This window comes from Stegostoma tigrinum, chromosome 27, assembly GCF_030684315.1.
Source record: "Stegostoma tigrinum isolate sSteTig4 chromosome 27, sSteTig4.hap1, whole genome shotgun sequence".
NCBI lineage: Eukaryota > Metazoa > Chordata > Chondrichthyes > Orectolobiformes > Stegostomatidae > Stegostoma > Stegostoma tigrinum.
Window position 1 is genome coordinate 23476067 of NC_081380.1, and position 24493 is coordinate 23500559.

General features: G+C 43.9%; 2 protein-coding genes across 2 annotated transcripts in view; one reads left to right on the plus strand and one right to left on the minus strand.

Annotated features, from left to right (window-relative positions):
• crcp (calcitonin gene-related peptide-receptor component protein) overlaps positions 1-13306 on the minus strand; it is a 76541-nt gene extending 63235 nt beyond the window's left edge. The window contains exon 1 of the mRNA XM_048557516.1: positions 13237-13306. Coding sequence (XP_048413473.1) covers positions 13237-13244 — 8 coding nt within the window. The 5' untranslated portion in view covers positions 13245-13306. The remainder of the gene's footprint in view (positions 1-13236) is intronic.
• Positions 13307-13389: 83 nt separating this feature from the next.
• On the plus strand, positions 13390-18451 carry LOC132211035 (uncharacterized). The gene is made up of 2 exons (XM_059655490.1): positions 13390-13443; positions 16118-18451. Exons 1-2 carry the CDS (start codon positions 13427-13429, stop codon positions 16575-16577), a joined length of 477 nt encoding a protein of 158 aa, XP_059511473.1. The 5' UTR covers positions 13390-13426; the 3' UTR covers positions 16578-18451.
• Positions 18452-24493: the final 6042 nt, after the last annotated feature.

Sequence of the window (24493 nt, forward strand, 5' to 3'; positions counted from 1 at the left end):
GTGCTCATGTCTTTCAAAGTTATGTTGTTATTATAGCACATTGTGGGAGTGTTTCTGGCAGTTTGAGTTTCGGATTCCTTATTGTGAGCTAATTTATGCCTTGTCTGATAAGGGAAGGTGAATGAAGTAGTCTAGTCAATAATGCTGTGTTGTACAGGTATATTTTAGGTGCTGTTGGGAATAAAATCAATGTTGGCTACAAATAAAGACATGAAAATAGTGTAAAAGTTAAGGAAAGTTATACAGAATTCAAATGAAATTAAGGCAGGGTTTGGTGATGCTGCAACTGTTCATGCAGTTCCAAAGGCTGTCCATGTTATCGCCAGTCAGGTCCCAGACAGCTATCTGCATTAAAGATGGTACAGACCAATTCCTCAGTGTTTAATAGATGCTGTAAATGCAAGAAAGTGGGTGAGGAGCCAAAAATCAGGGAAAGCTCAGGCAAGAGGCAGCAAGAATTTGGGCAGGAGCAGTGAGTGGCTGGTGAACACAAAAAGCAAGGAGTTTGAGAGAGAGAACTAATTGGGGGATTAGTGAGGACTCAGGAAATAAATGACAAATGGGAATAGAGAGCAGGACAGAGTGTGAGAGCATATGCTTGACCCAATGGCAGACAGGGCAGCAGGAGTGCAAATGAGCACCACCCCTAGCAACGATATCAGCTATGAGAGAACCTGCACGTGTCAGTGGATTCAGTGGGTGCTGAGTACACATGCACAACTATTCTTGTTCAGGAGCAACAGTGTAAAATTAACTTCATTTGAAAATTAGATGAAGTTGCATGTTGAAAATTAATACGTAATTGTAGAGATTTATGAATAAAGAGATAAAACAAAATCGAAATTGTGGACCATATTAAAATGTATTTGTTTTATATACTTATTCATGATGTGCAGATTAATATTATTGTATGGATTAATTTGGTACAGGCGTGTTAGAATAAACATATTACATTAAAAATATTTCTCAAATTATATACACATGCAAGCAAGCGCCACCTTGTGTTCTAAGACAAGGTGAGTGAGTGCATGTTGATACATGGGGCTGAACTTTACCACATTAGGATCCCAACAGCGGCTACCTGCTAATTTACTGTCCCCACTGACTCTACCTCCATTCCCAATGAAGAATAATACAATTCTGGCTAACGGATTGGATTGGTTTTTGAAAGCAGACGTGCTATTTGGAGAATGTGATTTGATTTGACTTGTAAAAGGTGCAGATTGTATGTTTGAGATGCATGAGCTGAAAGGTCTGCTTATGGCAAAGTGGCAGTGCCCCTACCCTGGACCAGGAGGCCAGGGTCAAAGTCCCATCCTCTCCAGAGGTGTTTAATATTACTTCCGAACAAATTGAGAGGAAAAATAGGTTAAATTAAAAGAAACACTAGCTGTTCCCCACCTCTTCCTCACCTTTTTGTTTTTGTATTGCTCTTAATGAGCTTTGTTTATAAATTATTTGATTGGAAAGATGGGCAATTTGCTGATGTTGGTTAATAGACCAAAACTATCATGGATGATTTTATGATAGAAAGAAAACCACTCAGTTGTGTATAAGAGCACTTGTGAATATGAAAAAAAGAGAGAAGAAAACACTCGTTGGAGTGCTGTTGTGGTGCAACGGTAGCATCTTTATCTCTAAGCCAGCCGGAGTGGGTTCAAGTCCTACCTGCTCCAGATGTGTCATAACATGCCAGTAAACGTTGATTTAAAAAACATGTGGAAACCACTAGCTCAGAAAATAAGTGGAAATATGGGTAAGTTTTTGACAGTGAATGATAATGAAGGAATTTCAGCTGAATGGCATGGAAGAAGTAAGTGAAAATTTGCAGAATTTGGTGGTTTGAGAAAGGAGGAGATATAGTTGGTTTTGAAAACAGAATTTTTGAAAAGAGATGGTTTGGAGGAGATATAGTTGATTTTGAAAAGAGAAGCAAAAGTAAAAGTAAAATATATATTAAAAGGGGAAATATCTCCTTTATGTTTGGGAGAAGGGTCAGGTATTGAAAAACTAACAAGCATGGAAGAGGAGTTAAACTACGGTGGGTATAGTGAATGTGGAAAGAGGAAATAACTTAAAATTTATTCATGACTTGTGGGTACTGCTGGTTGGGCTAATATCTGTTGCGCATTCCCAGTTGTCATCCGGAAGGGGCCAGTGAGCTGCCTTCTCGAACTACTGCAGTTTATTTGTTGCAGGGTACATCCACAATGCTGTTAGGGTGGAAGTTCACAGAATTTCAATTGTCACTGTGCAGAAGGAGCCCATTTAACCCATTGTGTCTGCACCAGTTCAATTCCTGAGTGGATTTTTCCCCATATCCCCCCCACTGTTTCTATCCAAATAATTATCCAATTGTGTCCTCTTGAATGCCTCAATTGAACCTGCCTTCACTACACTTCCTGCCAGTGCATTTCATACAGTGACTATTCACTGTTTGAAAACATTTTTCCCTCACATCACCTGTGCTCATTTTACACATCACTTTAAAGCCACGTCCTCTCATTCTTTTTTCTTCTACGAGCAGGAACAAATTCATCCTATTTACTCTGTACAGCCCTCTTAGGACTTTTAAAACCTCTAACAAATCTCTCAGCTCTTTGAGAAGTGTATCAACTGCTTCAATCTATACTCTTAACTGAAGTAGTTCCATGGTTTTCTCCCAAGAAATGATCATATATTTCCAACTCAGAATGACGAGTGGTTTAATTGGCAAGTTGCATGCAGTGGTGTTCCCACGTATCTGCCGCCTTTATCCTTCTGGATAGTAGTGATCATGGGTTTGGAAGGTGCTGTCTAAGGAACATTGGTAAATTTCTACAGTGCATCTTGTAGATGGTACATACTGCTGCTATTGAGCATTGGTGGCAGAGAGGTGAATGTTTCTGCATGTGCTGCCAATTATGTAGGCTGTTTTGTCCTCAATAGTGTTGAGCTTCTTGGGTGTTGTTGGAGCTGCACTTATCCAAGCAAGTGGGATATATTCCAGTTAACTACTGACTTGTACCTTGTAGGTGGTGGACACACTTTGGGGGAATCAGAAAAGGAGCTACCCACCGCAAGATTCTTAGCATCTGACTAGCTCTTGCAGCTACAGTATTATATGGCTAGTTAAGTTTGGTTTCTGATCAATGTTCGCCCCCAGGAAGTTCATAGTGGGGGATCCAGTAATGGTAATACCACTTAATAAATGGGGATGGATAGATTCTCTCATTGGTGATGGTCATTTCCTGCCACTTAAGTAAAAGGCAATGGAAAGAGAAAATACAAAAGTGGCAAACGATAGCAATACAGAGCAGGAAGTGGGAGGCGTTGTAGAGGAGATAATGATGGGTAGAATGAAACAAATACTTCCCCTCCATTCCGGAAAGGAATAAAAAAAATGCTATTTTTTTCCCATATGAGAAAACCCAGTCCTGTAGAAAATCCCCGAACTTAAACATTGCATTGGAAATTCCCAGGTGGGTTTTACCCTGTACTGTAAAAGTCTGGGCTGCAACTGTGAGTAAAAACAAGCTTTAAGTTCCTCTAGCGCTCTTAAAACTTACCAAATCATGTAAAGCCCTTTAAATTCTGCAGCAGTTTGACTGTTTGAAAAGTATTAGAACATTTTAAATAGCATTGACAACTTGAATGGTTTTTAAAGTGCTTAAAAGCAGGAACTTAAGGCCAGTTCAAACTCTCAGCAGGATCGGCAACACAAAAAAAGCACCCCACAGTGCATTCAACCTGAGTGATCGGAAGATTCAAGGACAAGTACAGGTACAGTGTCAAATCTGCCTATAAAAGAAACCAGCGATATCTGAAAATGCAATTTTTTAAGCTGCCATACAGGAATTCGAATTATTGTTAGATGAGTGAAATAACTTATTGGTTTATTGGGTGCGGAACTACTTTGGTACGGAAGTAGGCGGTGTACCCAGCTTTCCTTGTTCTCCAAATTGTCTGAGCCACCCCGACCTGACCTGACCCGACCCACCCAAGATGAACGACGTGACTCAAAAGACTCGCAGGGTCCCAAAGCCACCAATGGACTTAGTCCCAAGGTTGCTGGTTTTGAGATATTGTTACTATACAGTACATAGCATTTAAGAGCAACAGTCAGTTTAAAAAGAACACCTGCATTAATTTGTGATTAAAAAAACACAGTAAAGCACAGTAAGAGCTTCAGTACTTCAGTTATTTCTGAATAAAAATGTAAACAGAGAATTCATGTACATGCTTCAATCCAACCACGCGCAATTCATATGGTGCCTTTAACTACAGAAAACATCTGCCATGCACTACTGTTGCAAAGACAGACCAAATAAAGCTAAATAACATTAATTCAAAAATCTATCAGGAGGGGACGACTAGAAATACAACCAAAAGAGCAAGTTTTAAGGAGAATAGGAGTAAATTACTGCAGATGCTGGAATCTGAATTGAAAAGAAAATAAGATGTTGGAGATCACAGCAGGTCAGGTAGCATCCATGGACAGATAGCAAGCTGACATTCTGAGTCTGGATGACTCTTCATTGGAGCTGAAGTGAAAATGTGGAGGGGCAGCATTTATGCAATAGTTCGGGGGTTGGGGCGGAAGCTGGGGGCGGGGGGTGAGCGGAAGAGGACGTTAATAGTTCAAATTAAGTGATCGGAGTGTGAGAAGGGCAGAACAATGGCATGTCTAATTGCCAAACTGGAAAGAACAGACAGTCCCACTGGGAAGAGGGGAGGGGGGAGGATGTGACAGAGAATGTAGTAAGTAAAGCTAAAAGAATGAGAAGAAATGGGTTCACAATTTGAAGGTGTTGAACTCAATATGGAGCCCAGAAGGTTGTAAACTGCTTATTTGAAGATGAAATGTTGCTCCTTTAGTTTGCTCTGTGATTCATTGAAGCATTGCAGCATGCTGAGGACAGACAAATGGGAATGTGAGCAAGATGTTGTGTTAAAATGACTAGGTACAGGAAGGTTGGGGTCATGCGTCCACATGGACCGGAGGTGTTCTGCAAAGTGGCCACACAGTCTGTGTTTGGTTTCTCCAATGTACAATAGGCCACACTGGGTGCAGCAAATACAAGTTTTGAGGAGGTACAGGTGAAATGCTTCTTCACCTGGGAAGAGTATTTAGGGCCTTGGACGGTGAGCAGGGATGAAGTGAAGGGGCAAGTGTTGCACCTTCTGAAAGGGGGGTGGTGTTGGTGATCGAGAAATGGACTAGGGTGTCCTAGAGGTATGATACATGTGAAATTCAGATTAGGGAGGGAGGGGAAGATATGTTTGGAGGTGGCATTCTGCGAGAGTTGTCTGATTTGGCAGAGAATTATCCTTTAAATGTGGAGATTTGTGGGATGGAGAGTGAGAACAAGGGGGACCTGACCGCATTGTTAAGAGTGGTGGAAGGGGCAAAGGCAGGAACATGGGTGATAGATTGGATGCAGTTGAGGGCCCTGTCAACCACAATGGGTGGGAAACCAGTTATGGAAGAAGGAAGCCATGTCAGCAGTCCTTTTTTGGAAGGTGCATTGTCCTAACAGATTAGACGTAGGCAAAGGAATTGACAGAATGGTACAGAATCCTTGCAAAATGTGGGGCAGGAAGAGCTATAGTGAAACTATAGTTAGTGGCTCTGGAAGGAGGGAGTGGGTCAGAGAAGTGGAGTTTGTGATGTCATTAATACGTTTATGGCCCACTTCAGGCATGTATTCATGCACATCAAGTAACATGTCTGAGCTGTTGAGGGAGTTAGGTGTAGGCTCCAGTCTCTTTGGAGGTCTGGGTTCAAATCCCACTATTGACAAAAAGGTTCCTTATGGTGTAGGGGGAGTGTCCCTACTTCTGAACCAAAAGACCCAGTTCTCTAGAGGTGGGTTATAACATGTCTGAACAAGTCAATTTAAAGAAAAACTGAAAGGCTTCATAACACACTGAATTGTCAAGATTTATTTGTGCTGGAAGTTCTTGACTATTGGACAGTGTGCCTCCTAATAAAAGCATCTGGGTAATCAACCTTGGTTGGTCAGACAATGAAAAGCAGGGATATTAAATCACTTATGTTTGTAGCATCTATAATCTACACCTCAAACCAGAGCAAATAATTGTTGATCCCAAGGCACTGCTCAAGAAGAGGAATGCAGAAGGAAAAGGATACAACTCAATACAGTAACTCTAAGGTGACAAGAACAGAGGAAAACTGTGCAGGACAGGAATTTCCACTGATCTGCCAGCAATTTGAAGAAAAGCAGCAAGTTTAGACAAAGCAAAGTCAATTGCTTAAATTATGGGTACAGCATTTGAATTTTCTAACAGCAGTGTTATTAGTTGCAATGGAGTTCACATTTTGTTTCATCATTGACAACTAGTTCTTTAGCTGCCAAGGCCCTCTTTCCTTAAAACTCAAGTCAGTTGTTACGCTTCTTTCTTCCTTTCAGGGTAAAAGGCAAAAACTACCACCTTGATCAAACCTTTGGACATCTTCTCTAATATCTGAGAGAGCATGCTGCCCTCTACAGGACGTTTGGGACTTGAAGCAACAACATGTCATAGAGTAAGAGTAGTACAGCATCAAAACAGACCCTTCAGGCCAAACTGATCCATGCTGACCACAGAGGCCACTCAGCTAGTTCTAATTGCCTGCATTTGGTCCATATTCCTCTAAACCCTTCCCATCCATATACTAGAAAATGTTGCTATTGCACCTGCCTCAACCACGTTCTCTGGCAGCCCATTCTATATACACATAAGTGTTTCCGTGAAGAAGTTACTCTCAGGTCCTTCGTAAACCTGTGCCCTCTAGTTTTCAATTCCCCATTCCTGGGAAAAAGACTATATGTATTCATCCTACCTACGACCCTCAAATTTTATACACTTCAATAAGGTCACCCTTCATTGTCCTGCGTTCCAAGGAATAACGTCCAATCCTGGCTAAACTCTCTCTATAATTCAGACCTACTTGTCCTGGCAACAGCCTTGTGACCAAACTGTACCCAATACTCCAAGTGCGGCCTCACCAACTATTTGCACAACTGTAACATAACATTCCAACTTTTATACTCAATGCCTTGACTGATGAAGGCCAGCATGCTAAATACCTTCTTCAGTATCCTGCCCACCTATGATGCCACTTTCAACGAACTATGTACTTGTACTCCTAGGTCCTCTGTTCCACAATACGCCTTAAGTCTCATTAGATTTTAGAATCCTCACTGACACATGCAGAAATTGAAGCAAAACATATAAGGCACAAATGATTCAATGTAAAGTTACGTATAGAAAGCAAAAAAGGGGAGCAACACATGAAAGGGACAGGGAAAATGTCACTATGTGGCTTCTGTGAAGTGTCTAGAAGCATTTTATTATGTTAAACAGGCTAATCTAAACGCATGATGCTTTATTTATGGTCGCTTCTTTGCCTTGACTATGTTTACTCTTTCTGAATATCAACCTAATGATACTCAAAGAGAACAGTTTTCTTTTTGAAAAAAACTGCCATAAATTGTAATCCCCCATTTCAAGTGTTACGGACCAGAACAGACCCTCTCAAAATATTTTAAGAAGGTAGCTTAGACCCTAACACTTTCCTATTTTAAAGGTAGATGTGAAATGGGTGTTTCAGATGTGATGCAACTGGTCAACCCATGCGACATTAAGCAAAACACAATTTACTTAAGCACTACTATCAAAATGCAAAAGAAAGAGGAATTTAGAATAACCTAACTATTGGAAAATTTAACTGAATAACAGATACAGTACGTATTACTAATAAGCTGTTCCAATATAGTAACATCACATAAAAACTCCCCTTAACAAAAAGGTAAATTCAGACATAGATTCTTGTATGCAGTTTCCCAATCCAGGAGGGAACAACATCAAGAGGGATTTCAAAGAGGGAAGTCACAGTTAGGAATCATTTACTGAAGTCTGCAACTCCTCTGGGGCATAAACAGCGTCCAACTGCTACACCAATAGAAAAAACTAGAAAGCCTGATCTGGAAGAACTGGCCTTTCCCCTTCCATTGCACCAACTGCTTTAAAAAAAACCTAAAGGCCTCTTAACCTATTGTCTTAGGCCAGGTCGCATAGCCACTTCGGTACTTCTGCTTATACACTTTCTCATCAAAAAACCTTGGACAAAATAATCTTTTTAAGGTGATGTCATTGTCACACAAGGGGCAGCACGGTGGCTCAGTGGTTAGCACTGCAGCCTCACAGCACCAGGGGCCTGGGTTCGATTCCAATCTCGGGTAACTGTCTGTGTGGAGTTTGCACATTCTCCCCGTGTTTGCGTGGGTTTCCTCCGGGTGCTCCAGTTTCCTCCCGCAGTCCAAAGATGTGCAGGCTAGGTGGTTTGGCCATGCTAAATTGACCATAGTGTTCAGGGGTATGTGGGGTTACAGGGAGATGGGTCTGGTTGGGATGCTCCAAGGGGCGGTGTATACTTGTTGGGCCAAAGGGCCTGTTTCCACACTGTAGTAAATCTAATCATCTAATCTAATCACACAAGACAACATATCCTTAGTAATCTATCAAGGAGACAAATTTCTGTCACACATGGTGGCAATCAGTATGAAGTTGTTCACTTAGGAAAACTAAAAAGTTATTTCTGGGACCACCATTCTTTTGAAACCAACACGAAGCAAATCTGTGATTTCTGTGGCTGACTGGGGCATCTTGATGATGCAACAATTGTAATATTGTAAGTGGTCTGGTCACCTGTGAGGCAATTCTTATTGTGACAAGTGCTGATTTCTCTGCCTCAAAATAAAATATAATTAGTATAGTTAGAGGTGTTATTACAAATTTCAAAATGTTATAAGGGATTGAACTTGTAGATCAAATTCGATGTCACTGGTCATAAAAGAGGAGTAAAAGGCTTAATTTTCCTGGCACAATACAAGAAAATAGGCCACAGTATTAAGTAAATGAAATTTGCTCATTTGATTAAAGAAAACCCATTGGTCTGAATTTTCTGATCAGTAATGGATGAAAAGGGGCATAATCATAATTAATTTCTGCCCACACACATTCTTTGGTCTTTAAAAATGCCATTTATGGTATCTGGAAAACTAAGAAAACATGCTGCCCTCTAAAATATTTGGGATGTGTAAGCAAGAAAAGCAAAAACATGTTTCTTTTATCAGGTTTTAAAATCCTTACTGACACGTGCAGAAACTAAAATAAAATGTATAAGTTGGAAGTGATTTCAATGCAAAGTTTATCTATCGAAAGAAAAATGAAAAGGGACAGAAAAAAAATCTAATTTTTAAAAAATCTCCAATAATAATTAAAATTTAAAGGAGTTAAATTTTACATTTATGAAACTAAATTTTCAGTTGTAAGTAACCCTTATCCATTCACTAAAAATTCACTGATACTTGAATCCACAAGTCTCAACCTTCTTCTGGCACATTTGATGAGTGACTGATGAAGTATGGTGCAGTGAAGCTTGAATAGGAACAGCATAATTTGGAAAGCAACTTGTTCATTTTCACATTTACCAGCATCTGTGTGAATATCAATCATAGAATCCCCACAGTGTGGAAACAGCCCCTTTGGCCCAACAAGTCCACACCAACTTACACCGATCCATTCCCTATAATCCACCTAATCTATACATTCCTGAACACTACGGCCAATTTAGCATGGCCAATCTTTCGGCTGTAGGAGGAAACCAAAGCATCTGGAGGAAACCCACACAGACACGGGGAGAACGTGCAAACTCCATACAGGCAGTTACCAGAGGGTGGAATCGAACCCGGGTCCCGAGCACTGAGAGGCATCAGTGCGAACCACTGAGCAACTGTGTGCAAGGCCAATGTGTGCAGCCTCTGTCTGATTTGTCCTTTATAAAAGCAAATGCTGATTGGGTTTCAAATTTCAGTGATTCATCAATGTCTGCTCCGTGATCTAATTTCTACAAAATTAAGTATCCATTGTAAATGGTAATCTCTCCTCAAGTGCTGTCTTCCTCCATTACAGAGCAACTGTCATCAAGAAATGCTGAAAAAAAATTCTCCAGATCACACAGACTGCAGGTTTCCTTAGCCATAGGGGAAAGAACAACCATTTGGGATTCTCACAAGAACAGCATTTTATTGCCAATAAATTAATTTAAATTGTGGATGTTGCCTGGGTTATTAGTTCAGGCTTCTGGATTACTATGCCAACGGGATATTCATTCCTGAAAACAACAAATGCTGGAGATCACAGTGGGTCAGGCAGCATCCATGGAGAGACAGCAAGCTAACATTTCAAGTCTAGGTGATTCTTCATCAGAGTTCCTTCATATTGTACAATTACATATCCTCTTGGCTTTGACTTTACATTGGCTCCCAAAGCCTCAAGTTTAAAAATCTTCTCATATTCAGATCCCTACATGGCCTTACCTCTCAATGTCAGAATCAATTCTGATAATATGATACCTCCCTGAAATGGCTACTTGTGTAGTCACTCCCAATTCTCTTGGTAAAACATCAGTAACCATGTATTTCAATTGTCCAGTCATCATGTTCTGGAATTCCCTCCCTAAACTATGCCTCTTTCTCTTTCTTTTTCTTTCAATTTGACCCACTAACAATCCTTTTAAAATCTCCTTCAGTTTAACATTCATTTTTGTTTTATTACACCACCTAAATTTGTTAGAGCTTATTTTGATATTAAAGCACTATAAAGAATTGCAAGCTCCTATTACTCTTCCGTCAACATTCAATACAAGGGGTGGCATTAACTAGTGGAAGCCAAACTACGATAAAAGATTTCAATTCTCTGCTCTTTAATTTTAGCATCTTGTATTTAAAAAGGGGATTGTTTTGTTGTACGGTATAAATAATAAAAGTTAATTTATTCACAAATGTTCACTTTAGTGCTTGTACTAAATGCTATAGTATAGAGTCATAGAGTTGTAGAGCACAGGAACAGACCCTTCAATCCAAATTGTCCATACAAACCAGATATCCCAAATAAAACTGGCACCATTTGCCAGCATTTGGTCCATGTTCCGCTAAGCCCTTCCTATTTATATACCCATCCAGATGTCTTTTAAATGTTGTAATTGTACCAGCCTCCACCACTTCCTCCGGCAGTTCATTCCATAAATGCAGCATCTTCTACATTAAAAAGTTGTCCCTTAAGTCCCTTTTAAATCTGTCCCCTCTCACCTTAAACCTATGCCCTCTACTTTTAGACCCCACTACCCCGAGGAAAAGACTAATCACCCTATCAGTGCTCATGATTTATTAAACTTCTATAAAAGGTGACCCCTCAGCCTTGACACTTCAGGGAGAATCGCCCAGACTGTTCATCCACAACAGATTTGAAATGTTTCGGTGGAAATTGATGTTCAAACAGAGGATTTTCTACAAGACATTTTAAAATTTTATACTGGATAAGTCAATAATCAGGACAGTGTATAACTGTCAGCTGGTTATTGATGCACTTGTCAAAAATATATTGTGTATAAAAGGGTAGAAAACCCGATTGTCACAATTGAAATTGGTGCAGTTTACAGTTACTCAGTAATCAATTCCCAATACAATTATATATGAACTTACTTTATAAACATGAGAAGTCTAATTTATCAATAGAATCATAAATGGGATCAAACATTGGAGTTTTTAAAAAAATATCGCGTTGCAAACCATCAGTCCCCCGATGTTCTTCACTTTTAGCTCCACAAGACAGCTGTAAGATTGTCTCTTCCCTCAAAAAAAATGAATTTTTCATGTGCACTTATCCCCGATATAATTTAAGAACAGGAGGCGGCACGATGGCTATGATCCGCACCGCTGCCTCACAGCACTAGGAATCCAAGTTCAATTCCAGCTCTGGGAAACTGTCTATGTGGAGTTCACATGATTTCCACGTGTCTGCGAAGATTTCGTCCCCACAGTCCAAAGTTGTGCAGGTTAGATGGCTTGGCCGTGCTGAAATACAGGGTTAAAGGGATAAGGTAGGAGGATGCTCTCGGGAGAACAAAGTGTGCAGCTGAAGAAGGGTCTAGACCCGAAACGTCAGCTTTTATGCTCCTCAGATGTTGCTTGGCCTGTGTTCATCCAGCTCCACACTTCGTTATCTCGGATTCTTCAGAATCTGCAGTTCCCATCATCTCAGATGCTCTCGGGAGAGTCGGTGCGGACTCTGTGGGCCGAATGACTTGTTTCCACGCGGTAGTGATTCTATTCTAAGCTTTCGTTCTGCTATCTGAGAAACCCCTTAAATGCATCCACACACAGTACATAACTTGCATTTCTACATTATTCCTCACGTGGACAGACACAAATCAAGAAAAACGGCCATGGACAAAGCGGTGGAGAAAACGGAAGTAGCTGACAGATACAAAAATCATGCTTTCTTTTAAAAAAGGGAGCTAAGAAAAACATGTGGGAAGTGAGTGACTATCACTAATACTGCGATTACTACAGAACATTGATGTGAGAACGTTGGGAGACATAAGCAGGTCATGATGAGGATATTCAAATTAACGGAGTTTTACTCCCATATAATATGGTCAATCAGATCAACGTATCGTCGACAGATACCCGCCACCACCCAGCTCCCCGTTCCCCAAGCCCTTGCCTCCCTCCCACAATTATGCGAGACAAAGTAAATTATTTATACGGAGAACATTGCAATTGAAAGTCTCATCACACTCCCTGTTCCAAACTCTCACATTGACAGCTGCTCTAAAGTCTCTATTTTCAACACCTCCTGCTGCACCATCTCTCCTCTGCGGCCCCTGCTCTTTCTGCTCTAACGTGTTGCGATACTGACATTGCTTGTCCCTTCAACCACACGCATGGTCTGCCACACGTTGAACATACTGGACCAAAATAAAAGACACAGGTACTGAGTCCAACCAGACTTATCCTATGTTTCGTTCTTAATTGCCGCACAATTCATAACCTCACAAACCATCACTGCTTGGCCAAACTTCCCGAGCTGCATAAATGAATTATTCATTCAGCAGACATAAGAGACTCACACCAAAACAAAAATCGGGCTATTTGCACAAAATACACAGGACAACCAAAAAGAACGAGTTTTGTCTGTTGTGAAAGAAAAGTGTTGAAAAAGACTGAAGGCGGGTTTTCTAAAATCAGCGAAAAATCCAAAAGACAGACTGAAAAGCTATGAAGAGAGCCGTAGTTTCTGTTTTTCTCCCCGTGCCGGACACCCGACTCCGTTTAAACGCTGCTAGTGACTTTGATGAGGCAACGTTGATCTAAAAACTGGAGCAAACATTTGAAGAGAACTTACACCTCCATCCTGCTTCCGCTCTCGGGCCCTGACAGCCGCTCTGCCACCGCAGTTTGGTTCCGACCTCTCACCGGAGGAAGAAACTGGCCGCACAGGCCCACGTGATTTCCGGTCATGAATCCCAGCCGCGGCCTTGAGCGGGAGCTGGTTCTGGGCCGGGGAACTGCTTCAACTGAGGTATTCGAACCAGATGGATAGAAATAATGTGTAAGAATATGGTTCATGGCTGGGTGTCTCTTCAGTGTACTCCATGACGTTATAGAGAGGTGGGCGCCGCAGGGTATACACTTCTTCATTTCTTCCAGCAACTCCAGTTTGATTTAGTCCCTTCCCCATCCACCTCCCCCCCGTTTAGATGGTTTGCATCGCCAGTAATGGCCTTTGCTTGTAAGCATCTAATATCTAAAACGGGTGTTTTACTTTACTGGTGGTGGTTGTTGGTAAGTTTTTTAAAAAAAAGCAGTCATGGTGATTTTAGTAGTGGGAAGGTCACTTAGTTGTGTGAGATAGCACTTCTGGGTATAAACAAGGTGCAGGGTAAAAAAGAAAGTTATGGTAATTTGGTGGTGTTTGTTTGTGTGTGTGTGTGATGGCACCTCTGGACCTGTAAAGATATGTGTCCCTGTTGCTGGACTATTGGTCCCAGGTTCAAGTTTCCCTGCTCCACAGATGTGTAATAATGTATCTGAACAGGTTGTTTAGAAAAATATTGTGTAAAAGTATAATTGAGAGACTTGTAGTGCAGTAGTAATGCCTCTGCCTATGGACCTAAAGACCTGTATTCAAATCTTACCTGCTGCAGACAGGTGCTGCCTCAGTACCAGGGCTATCATAACACATCTAGGTAGGTTGGTTAAAGTCTCTATCAAAAGTAATTTAACGAGAAAATAACATTTTACAGGATGTGATGTGGGCTCGAGTGAGGAGGCCTAGGTTGAAGTCTCCCCTGCCGCAGAAGTGTACAGTCACGTCTCTTAACTGGCAGATTAGAAAATCTGTGCAAATATATGGGTGCTCTGTCATGCCGTGCTAGCGTTCCTGCATCTGGGCAGAAACCTTGGGTTCAAGCCCCACTTCAGATGTGATTTTTAAAAAGTTTTGTTCAATGTTATAGGAGTGTGTGGGGAAGTAGGAGATTAGCACAAAAGGTGGAATGGTTAGTGAGGTGGAGTGGCTATAGAGTATGCAGCCTCATAGTGTTATTGGGGGGGGAGCGACCAAACAAGGGTTAGTGCGCTTCGGGGGCAGCTATGATCAGCCTTCTGAAGGAAGGAAAAGCCATCTTTGGATATTGAGCTGAGCAGCTTAGATTTGGAGATAAACAACAATAATGAGCAGCTATTTTTGCACTAATTATGAGCCTTTAGTCCTAAGGCATATCGAGCGGTTGTGCACAAGGCAGGGAGGGAGCCAAGGTGATGTCCCGATTTGGTATACCAACACAACTGGGCTTCCTGAATCCTATAGTCCACTTTGGTTGAAGAATCACTTAATCAGGCAGAGAGCCTCATTTCTCCAGCAGCAATCCATTAAATAGATATCTGCTAACAACTATTATGAAACCAGTTGAGGCACAGAAATGCTTCAGCAGCCTCCTGTCGCCATACCAGGGCCACCATAGAGCAGGCACTGTAGTCCTCAAGATTTGGTTCTGGTAGACAGATTAGGGGATGTTTTCCAGTACAGTCACTCAAGGATTCTTGAATTGGAGTGGTATGTTGCACCCTTAAAAGAATAACCCTCCTATCAGATGGGATCTTGATGAAGGAGAATTGGAGGAGAGGTACTGCCTTCGGTGTTAAGAAGGACCAGGGTAATCTAACCCTTGTGAGGTGCTCCACGGGTCTGGCTGAGCCGTCAACACAGCAAGCAGGATGGAAAGGGAGCTAGGCCCATCTGTTCAGCCAATTTTCTGTTAGATCCCTTCAAACTGGAGGTCCAATGACCTAAACTCACTTTTTCCAAAGTGAATGAGCAAATTTAGGAAGTGCACAAGGCATAATGTTTCCTCTGTTTCCCCACTGCCTGCATGACAGTTCTCAAACTGTTCTATTTCAAATGTGTCCACCCCCCCTTTCGTTATTTGTGAATCTTAAAGCCATCAATAGTTAGAATTGTGGATGTGACATTAATTATTTCATTACATTGAATCCTTTTCCGTAATCACAACCACAGTAAGGATCAACAAGGTGTGCCAGTACTGCTGACGTAGCACACTTTTCTCTTGACTAAACTAACTGAGTGCACTTCTTATGGTAGAAGTTGAGATTAATGCAACTGGGATGCCCATGGCAGTTTCTCATACACGAACACCTCAACAGACTTCTCTCTGATGAAGGGTCTAGGCCCGAAACGTCAGCATTTGTGCTCCTGAGATGCTGCTTAGCCTGCTGTGTTCACCCAGCTCCACACTTTGTTATCTTGGATTCTCCAGCATCTACAGTTCCCATTATCTCTGATACAATTTTAACCTCACTGCGAGGCCTCTTCCAGGGATGCCTAACCTGAAGAAGTTACCCTCCTCCCTCCGGACCAACCTCAGGGAATCTCTCTCCCACTGCAACTCTCTTGCAATCTCTTCATCCTTGAAACTGCTCGACCATGTCGTGAAGCAAACCAGGTACCACAGCCACATCACCTTCCTCAGCACCTGCCTACGGAACTGGATCATCCCCAATGGACCACAGTCTACATTCAAGCCTTCCCAATTTTGCCCCAACCGTGACCACCTCTACACCCAGAGCATTCAGACCCTTCAGAAGCGTTTCTCCCTGCGAGTCCTGCGTCGGCACCTCCAGGCATTGCAATCCAGCCTGCCCCAGCTCAGAGCCTCCCTCTCCCAGACCAGCAAAGGACCTCTCCTGTTTTTTATCCTCCACAGGATCCACAGACTGAACACCAGTTCTACTCAGCTTTACTGGACTCCAAAAATCGTAAGTACTACAAACTCATTGGCTCCTGGCACCTTGAAAAGGATTCCTGCACCTCCCAAATCCCGAGCCAGTCCCTGCCCCTCCCCCACCAAGCACCCGCCACCATTGACCATGAGGACATGGCCGGAGACCCCACCGATGACGACACATCTGCCACCGCTGGGCACACCACTTCTGGGACCGCAGATGCGACTGCTGCGGCAGTCACCACCTCCACTTCCAGTTGTAACACCACACACCACCCTCACCGCTGCTGCCGCCGCCCACCCTGTTCCTCCCACTGCCGACGGAACCCAGCCCATGGCTGATGCCGACGGAACCCCGCCCACAGCTGACGATCTCATCGCTCCGCCCACAACCTCAACAGCCGGGAACCCCAGAGTAGACAGCCACACAGAGCCCTGCTGAGTCTTCACCATCCCTGTAGACCTCCCACTGACTAGGATGAACGGTCATTCCTAAGCAAGGGGCTCACCTTTGTCCCCCCACAACCACACATCAACAAATACCAGTCACGTTTGGACATAGAGCAGTTTTTCCGCCGTCTTCACCTCCACGCTTACTTCTTCAACCGGGAGCCTAACCCTCCCTCCACTGACCCCTTCACCCGCCTCCAACACAAGTTGTCCTCCTGGACACCACCCCCAGGCCTCCTACCCTCCCTCGACCTCTTCATCTCCAACTGCCTCCGAGACATTAACCGCCTCAACCTCTCCACCCCTCTCACCCACTCCAACCTCTCCCCCGCAGAACGGGCAGCCCTCCGCTCCCACCCCAACCTCACCATCAAACCCACAGACAAGGGTGGCACAGTGGTAGTACGGCGCACTGACCTCTACATCGCCGAGGCCAAACGCCAACTCTCCGACACCACCTCTTACCGCCCCCTCGATCATGACCCCACCCCCGAGCACCAAACCATCATCTCCAACACCATTCATGACATCATCACCTCAGGGGACCTCCCACCCACAGCCTCCAACCTTATTATTCCCCAACCCCGCACGGCCCGTTTCTGTCTTCTTCCCAAAATCCACAAACCTGCCTGCCCTGGTCGACCCATTGTCTCAGCCTGTTCCTGTCCCACTGAACTCATCGCCACCTATCTGGACTCCATTTTCTCCCCTTTGGTCCCGGAACTCCCTGCCTACATCCGTGACACCACCCACGCTCTCCACCTCTTCCAGAACTTCCAATTCCCTGGCCCACAACACCTCATTTTCACCATAGATGTCCAGTCCCTATACACCTGTATTCCGCATGCAGATGGCCTCAAGGCCCTCCGCTTCTTCCTGTCCCGCAGGCCCGACCAGTCCCCATCCACCGACACCCTCATCCGCCTAGCCGAACTCGTCCTCACCGTCAACAACTTCTCTTTCGATTCCTCCCACTTCCTACAGACAAAGGGGGTGGCCATGGGCCCCCGCTATGCCTGCCTCTTTGTAGGTTACGTGGAACAGTCCCTCTTCCGCACCTACGCAGGCCCCAAACCCCACCTCTTCCTCCGTTACATTGATAACTGTATCGGCGCCGCCTCTTGCTTCCCCAGAGGAGCTCGAACAGTTCACCCACTTCACCAACACCTTCCACCCCAACCTCAAGTTCACCTGGGCCATCTCCAACACATCCCTCACCTTCCTGGACCTCTCAGACTCCATCTCAGGCAACCAGCTTGTAACTGATGTCCATTTCAAGCCCACCGACTCCCACAGCTAACTAGAATACACCTCCTCCCACCCGCCCTTCTGCAAAAATTCCATCCCCTATTCCCAATTCCTCCGCTGCATCTGCTCCCAGGATGAGGCATTCCACTCCCGCACATCCCAGATGTCCAAGTTCTTCAAGGACCGCAACTTGCCCCCCGCAGTGGTCGAGAATGCCCTTGACCGCGTCTCCCGCATTTTCCGCAACACATCCCTCACAGCCGGCCCCCGCCACAACTGCCCAAAGAGGATCCCCCTCGTTCTCCCACAGCACCCCACCAACCTCCGGATACAACGCATCATCCTCCGACACTTCCGCCATCTACATTCCGACCCCACCACCACCCAAGACATTTTTCCATCCGCACCCTTTTCTGCCTTCCAGAGAGACCACTCTCTCCGTGACTCCCTTGTTCGCTCCACACTCCCCTTCAACCCCCCCCACACCCGGCACCTTGCCCTGCAACCGCCGGAAGTGCTACACTTGCCCCCACACCTCCTCCCTCACCCCCATCCCAGGCCCCAAGATGACTTTCCATATTAAGCAGAGGTTCACCTGCACATCCGCCAATGTGGTATACTGTATCCGTTGTACCCGGTGTGGCTCCCTCTACACTGGGGAAACCAAGCGGAGGCTTGGGGACCGCTTTGCAGACCACCTCCGCTCGGTTCGCAATAAACAACTGCACCTCCCAGTCGCGAACCATTTTAACTCCCCCTCCCATTCTTCAGATGACATGTCCGTCATGGGCCTCCCGCAGTGCCACAAGGATTCCACCTGAAGGTTGCAGGAACAGCAACTCATATTCTGCTTGGGAACCCTGCAGCCCAATGGTATCAATGTGGACTTCACCAGCTTCAAAATCTCCCCTTCCCCCACCGCATCCCACAACCAGCCCAGCTTGACCCCTCCCCCCACTGCATCCCAAAACCAGCCCAGCCTGTCTCTGCCTCCCTAACCTGTTCTTCCTCTCACCCATCCCTTCCTCCCATCTCAAGCTGCACCTCTATTTCCTACCTACTAACCTCATCCCACCTCCTTGACCTGTCCGTCTTCCCTGGACTGACCTAACCCCTCCCTACCTCCCCACCTATACTCTCCTCTGCACCGATCATCTTTTCTCTCCATCTGTGGTCCGCCTCCCCCTGTCTCCCTATTTATTCCAGAACCCTCTCCCATCCCCCTCTCTGTTGAAGGGTCTAGGCCCGAAAAGTCAGCTTTTGTGCTCCTGAGATGCTGCTGGGCCTGCTGTGTTCATCCAGCTCCACACTTTGTTATCTTGGATTCTCCAGCATCTCCCATTATCTCTCACAGCAGACTTCCTCACATCTTGATGGAAGGCACCGATGGCTACACATCCTTTCTGTGTTGATGTTGAGTTGGTCAGAGGGTCTGGCAGGGTTAGATTTTGACCGTATTCTTGATTACATCAACCTCATCGTTACGTGTCTCAGCCCCTTCATATGTTGCTTGAAAGTCAGAGGGAACATGGCACCCATGCCTTGTATCTTTGCAACATGCCAGCACTTCACAGAGCAATTCAAATCAGTTCCATTCCTCAACTCTGCCTCTGTGGCCATGCAAATTTATTTCCCTCCAGAGTGTTTATCCAGTTTCCTTTTGAAATGATTAATTGACTGTTCTACTAACTTCATTGGCAAAAGTTCCAGGTTATTATCATTTTGAGAAGTAGAATGGTTCCTTCTTATGTCTGTCTTTGAATTTCTTGCCTCAAATGTTGTTCCTTGTGTCATCAGAAAATGGAAACAGCCTTTAATTGTTTGTCTTATTCAAACCTATAGTAAGACATCTGTGCCAAATTTCTTCTCCAAGGAGGACAACCCCACCAACTCCAATCTGACATTGAAGCTAAAATATCTCGTCCATAGAACCACTGAGGCAAATCTCTTCTGACATCTCCCAGGGGTACTTACATCTTTAATTAAGCTGAAGATCTCATAGACATTGCTAATCACTCACAATATATCCTTTCATCTTCAAAGATCTGTATAAATGGACCCTTAGACCCATTTGCACTTTGGAACTGTGTATCGAACATATAATTGGCTCTCCCTGTCATTATGCCAAAGTATCTGATTTTCTTTGTATTCAATTCGATCTGTCACTTGTCTGCCATTTTGTGAGCCTATGTCCGGTTGTCGTTACAAAAATAGAAATTGCTGGAAAAGCTCAGCAGGTCTGGCGGCATCTTTGGAACGAAATTAGAGGTAACGTTTCAAGTTGAGTGACCCTTCCTCAGAGCTGTTGTAGGTAGTCATTTTCATCCTCATTCTTTGCCACACTTCTAATGTTTATATCATTATCTTGAAATATTATTCAACATTATAGATTTTAAAACTTTGAATATTATAAAGAATCTGTGGTCTTAACACTGAACCTTGGCAAACATCACTTTCTACCACTCTCCAGTCTGAAAAAGAACTGTTTACCATCATCTGTTTTCTGTCTCTAGGGGAGCAGCTTTATCCTAGCTTACAGTGACCCTACTATTCTGAGTCCCAGTTATATTGATCAGATTATTATATGGTATGTTTGACAAACACTTACTTACAGGGCTCATCCGCTGCGTCTACTTTTCTTTTGGTTTCTTTTCTTTTTCTCTCTCTCATTTGTTTTTATGTACCACTTGAAGAGCTCAGTCATGGTGGCAGCATTGGAAGCAAATTTGGGCTCCCATGGATTCTGCATCATTAAGGTGGTCCGAGCACTGACTCGAGGCTGCTGCAGTGGAGGCAAGTTTGGGTTCCCGGCAGCATCTGTGTCCGTGTCCAGGGCAGATTCGTGGAGGTGAGTTTGTGCCCAGTGCGAGACCCAGCTTCATTGCCAAGGTGGACTTGAAGTAGATTTGTGGCAGTGGTGGAGTCAAGTTTGGGGCACTGTGGAACCTGCAAGCATCAGTGGCATCTGCATTAGCAAGGTCCATTGAGGATTCATCGTGGTCAGGGCATTAGTGGAGGCGAACTGGCACTGAAGGGTGGTGACTTTCATTTCAGCAGTGGTGCAGTGTGGGCGACTTGTGCATGATTATCATGCCCATGATGGAGCACTTAACAAGAAGAACTGTAAAGTTGAACACTTTGTTTCTTTGTTTCTTCATCTTTCTGCCTTTCCATTCAATGTTCTTGTTTATTTTTCTGTGTTTTAAGATGGTGCTGTAAAGTGGCAACACTATACAACACATTTCACTGTATTTTGTAACAAAATACATGTGACAATAAATAAATTAAAATCAAATATATGTAAAATAGTTTATGACCTTACTTCAAAGAGGAGGGGAGCTCACCCTGGGGATCTAAAAGGCAAAAGAATAATGACATTTATTAGTGGGAGTTTTCTGTCTCCAAATTGCTGTAATACCTTCAATTCAACAGTGTTCTACACCAAGAAATTCTCACTGGCTGTAAAGTGCTTTAATATGTCTGATAGTCTTGAAACATGCTAGCTAATGCTTGTGATGCAGTGGTAGTATCTTTGCACCGGGAGTCTCAGGGTCAAGTTCCACCTGTTCAGACTTGGATGCAGTAAGGGCTACAGATGCTGGAAGCTAGAATCAAGAAATGTAGAGCTAGAAACACACAGACAGCGCCCATTGAACAGGAAAGTCAACGTTTTGGGTCCCTCCATCAGGTCTGGGAAGGAGGAGGAGGAGTGCCCAGAAATAAATAGAGGGAGGGGTGAACGTAGGTGAGATGGAGATAGGTGGATGCAGGTAGGGGTTTATTGTGGTTGGTCAGTGGGAAGGGCAGAGCGGATTGGTGAGTCAGAAGATGAATAGGTTGGGGGCAGAGAGATTTTGAAGCTGGCAAAATTGATACTTGGGCCATTGGGCTATAAGCTGCCATGGCAAAATATGAGGTGTTCTTCCTTCCGTTTACATTTGGCCTCACTCTGACAGTGGAGCAGGCCAAGGATGGACATGTCATTAGGGGATTGAGAGTGGGAGTTAAAGTGGATTATCTCTAGATTAACTGAAAAATCAGGGAAAAAATAACAATAAGAAAAGGAGACTAAAGGTAAGGAGAGTATCATTTTAGATTAATGGTTTAGAAAAGTTAGTAAGAAAGACTAAGTTTGAATTCACATCATCACAGATGAGGGCAGCCGAGTGGAAAGTGTGATCTGATATATGTAGGAAGTCATGGATCTTATCTGAGTCTTAGATGACCACGTACATGAAGTGCTCCCTACTACAGAACTGTGCACTTTGGCTTTCGGAGCTCGAGGCAGCTGGTGACACTATGGTATGTCAGCAAGGCTGAGACTTGGCACGTTGAGACATTTGTGGCACCACAGATCAAGGGTCTGGATGAATGAAGGGAATCTGTGAATACCAGGCAGTCAAAGAAAAACAGGTAAGCAGTGCAGGAGTCCCACTCATAAATTGGTTTTCCATTTTGGAAACTGATGAGGGTTTGGTTTCTCAAGGGAGTGAACTTGGAGCCAGGTTTCTGGCACCGTAAGACTTAATGGCAGAAATTTGGCCATTCGGCCCACTGCGTCTGCTGTGCGATTCAATCATGGCTGATAAGTTTTTCAACTCCATTCTCCCACTTTCTCCCCATAACTGTTGATCCCCTTGACAATCAAAAGCCTTGCTATCTCTGTCTTAAGTATACTCAATGACCTGGCCTCCACAATCTTCTGTGGCAATTAATTCCATAGATTCACCACTTTCTTGCGGAAGAGGTTTCTCCCTTTCTCCATTCTAAAGAGTCTACCTTTTACTCTAGGCTGTGCCCTTGGCCCTGGTCTCTCCTGCCATTGGAAACATCTTCCCAATGTTCACTCAGTAATCTGTAAGTTTTGATTAGATCCCCCTTCACCCAACTAAACTCCATTGAGTATAGACCCAGATTCTTCAAATATTCCTCATATGTTAAGCTTTTCATTCCTGCGATCGTTCTTGGGAACCTCCTGTGGATCTAGGGCCACTACATCCATCCTGGGTACGGGGCCCAAAATTGCTCACAATACTCTAAAATGTGATCTGACCAGAGCTTTATAAAGCCTGAGAAGTACATTCCTGAGTTTATATTCTCGTTCTCTCAAAATAAATACCAACGTTGTATTTGTCTTCCTAACTACCAACTCAACTCGCGAGTTTACCTTAAGAGAATTCTGGACAAGGATTCTGAATCCCTTTGCACTTCAGATTTCTGATTTTTCTCACCATTCAGAAAATAGTTGATGTCTCTATTCTTTCTAATAAAGTGCATGACCTCACACTTGCCCACATTGTATTCTATCTGCCATTTCTTTGCCCACTCTCCTGTCTAAATCCCTCTGCAGGCTCCCCTCCTCCTCAATACTACCTGGCCGTCCACCTGTCTTTGTATCATCTAGCCAGAATGCCCTCAGGTCCATCATTTAGCTCATTTACATATAAAGTGAAAAATTGTGGTCCCAACATGGACCCTTGTGAAACTCCGCTAGTCACTGGTGCCACCCTGAGAAGGACCCTTTTATCCCCACTCTCTGCTTTCTGCCACACAGCCAATCTTCTACCCCAGACCCCCTATCTCATTGAGCAACCTCCTGTTAAAGGCCTTTTGGAAATCCAGATAAATAAGATCCATTGGCTCTCCTTGGTCTAACCTGCTCGTTAACTCCTCAAAGAATTCTAACAGATTTGTCAGGCATGACCTCTTCTTGATGAAGCCATGCTGACGTTGCCGCATTTTACCATGCACTTCCGAATATTCAGAAATTTCATCCTTTACAATGGACTCCAAAATCTTGCCAATGACAGAGTCAGGCTAATCAGCCTGTACTTTCCCATCTTTTGCCTTACTCCCTTCTTAAACATGGGTTGGGGGGGTATATTAGTGATTTTCCAGTCTTCTGGGACACTTCCCGATTCCAATGATTCCTGAAAGATCACCACTAATGCCTCCATTATCTCTTCAGAACTCTGTCGTGTAGTCCATTTAGTCCAGGTGATCTCTCCACTTTCAGACCTTTCAGTTTTTCTCACATCTTCTCCTTGGTGATGGCCGCCATACTCACCTCTGCCCTGACACTCTCGAATTTTTGGGATATTACTCATGTCTTCCACTGTGAAGACTGATGCAACGTACTTATTCAGTTCCTTGCCATTTATTCCCCACTGCTACTTCTCCAGCATGATTTTACAGCCCAATGTCCAATTTTGCCCCTCTCTTGCCCTTTGTATATCTAAAGAAATTCATGTCTTCTTCTTTTATATTACTGGCTAGCTTACCCTCATTGTTAATCTTCTCCCTTCTTGTTTCTCTTCTCGTTGTTCTCTGTCCTCTGTTGGTCTTCATAGGCTTCCCACTGCTCTTCTCTGCATTATATACTTTCTCTTTTGCTTTTATGTCATCACAGACTTCCCTTGTCAGCCACAGTTGCCTCATCCTCCCTTTAGTGTGCTTCTTTCTCCTCAGGATGAATTTTTGTGTGTCTCCAGAATTATTCCCAGAACTGCCGTTGCTGTTCCACTGTCTTTCCTGCTAGGCTCCTCTCCCAGTCAGTTCTGGTTAGTTCCTCCCTCATGCTTTTGTAGTTGCCTTTATTCAATTGTGATACTGTTACATATGATTCCACCTTCTCCCTCAAATTACAGATTATCATATTAT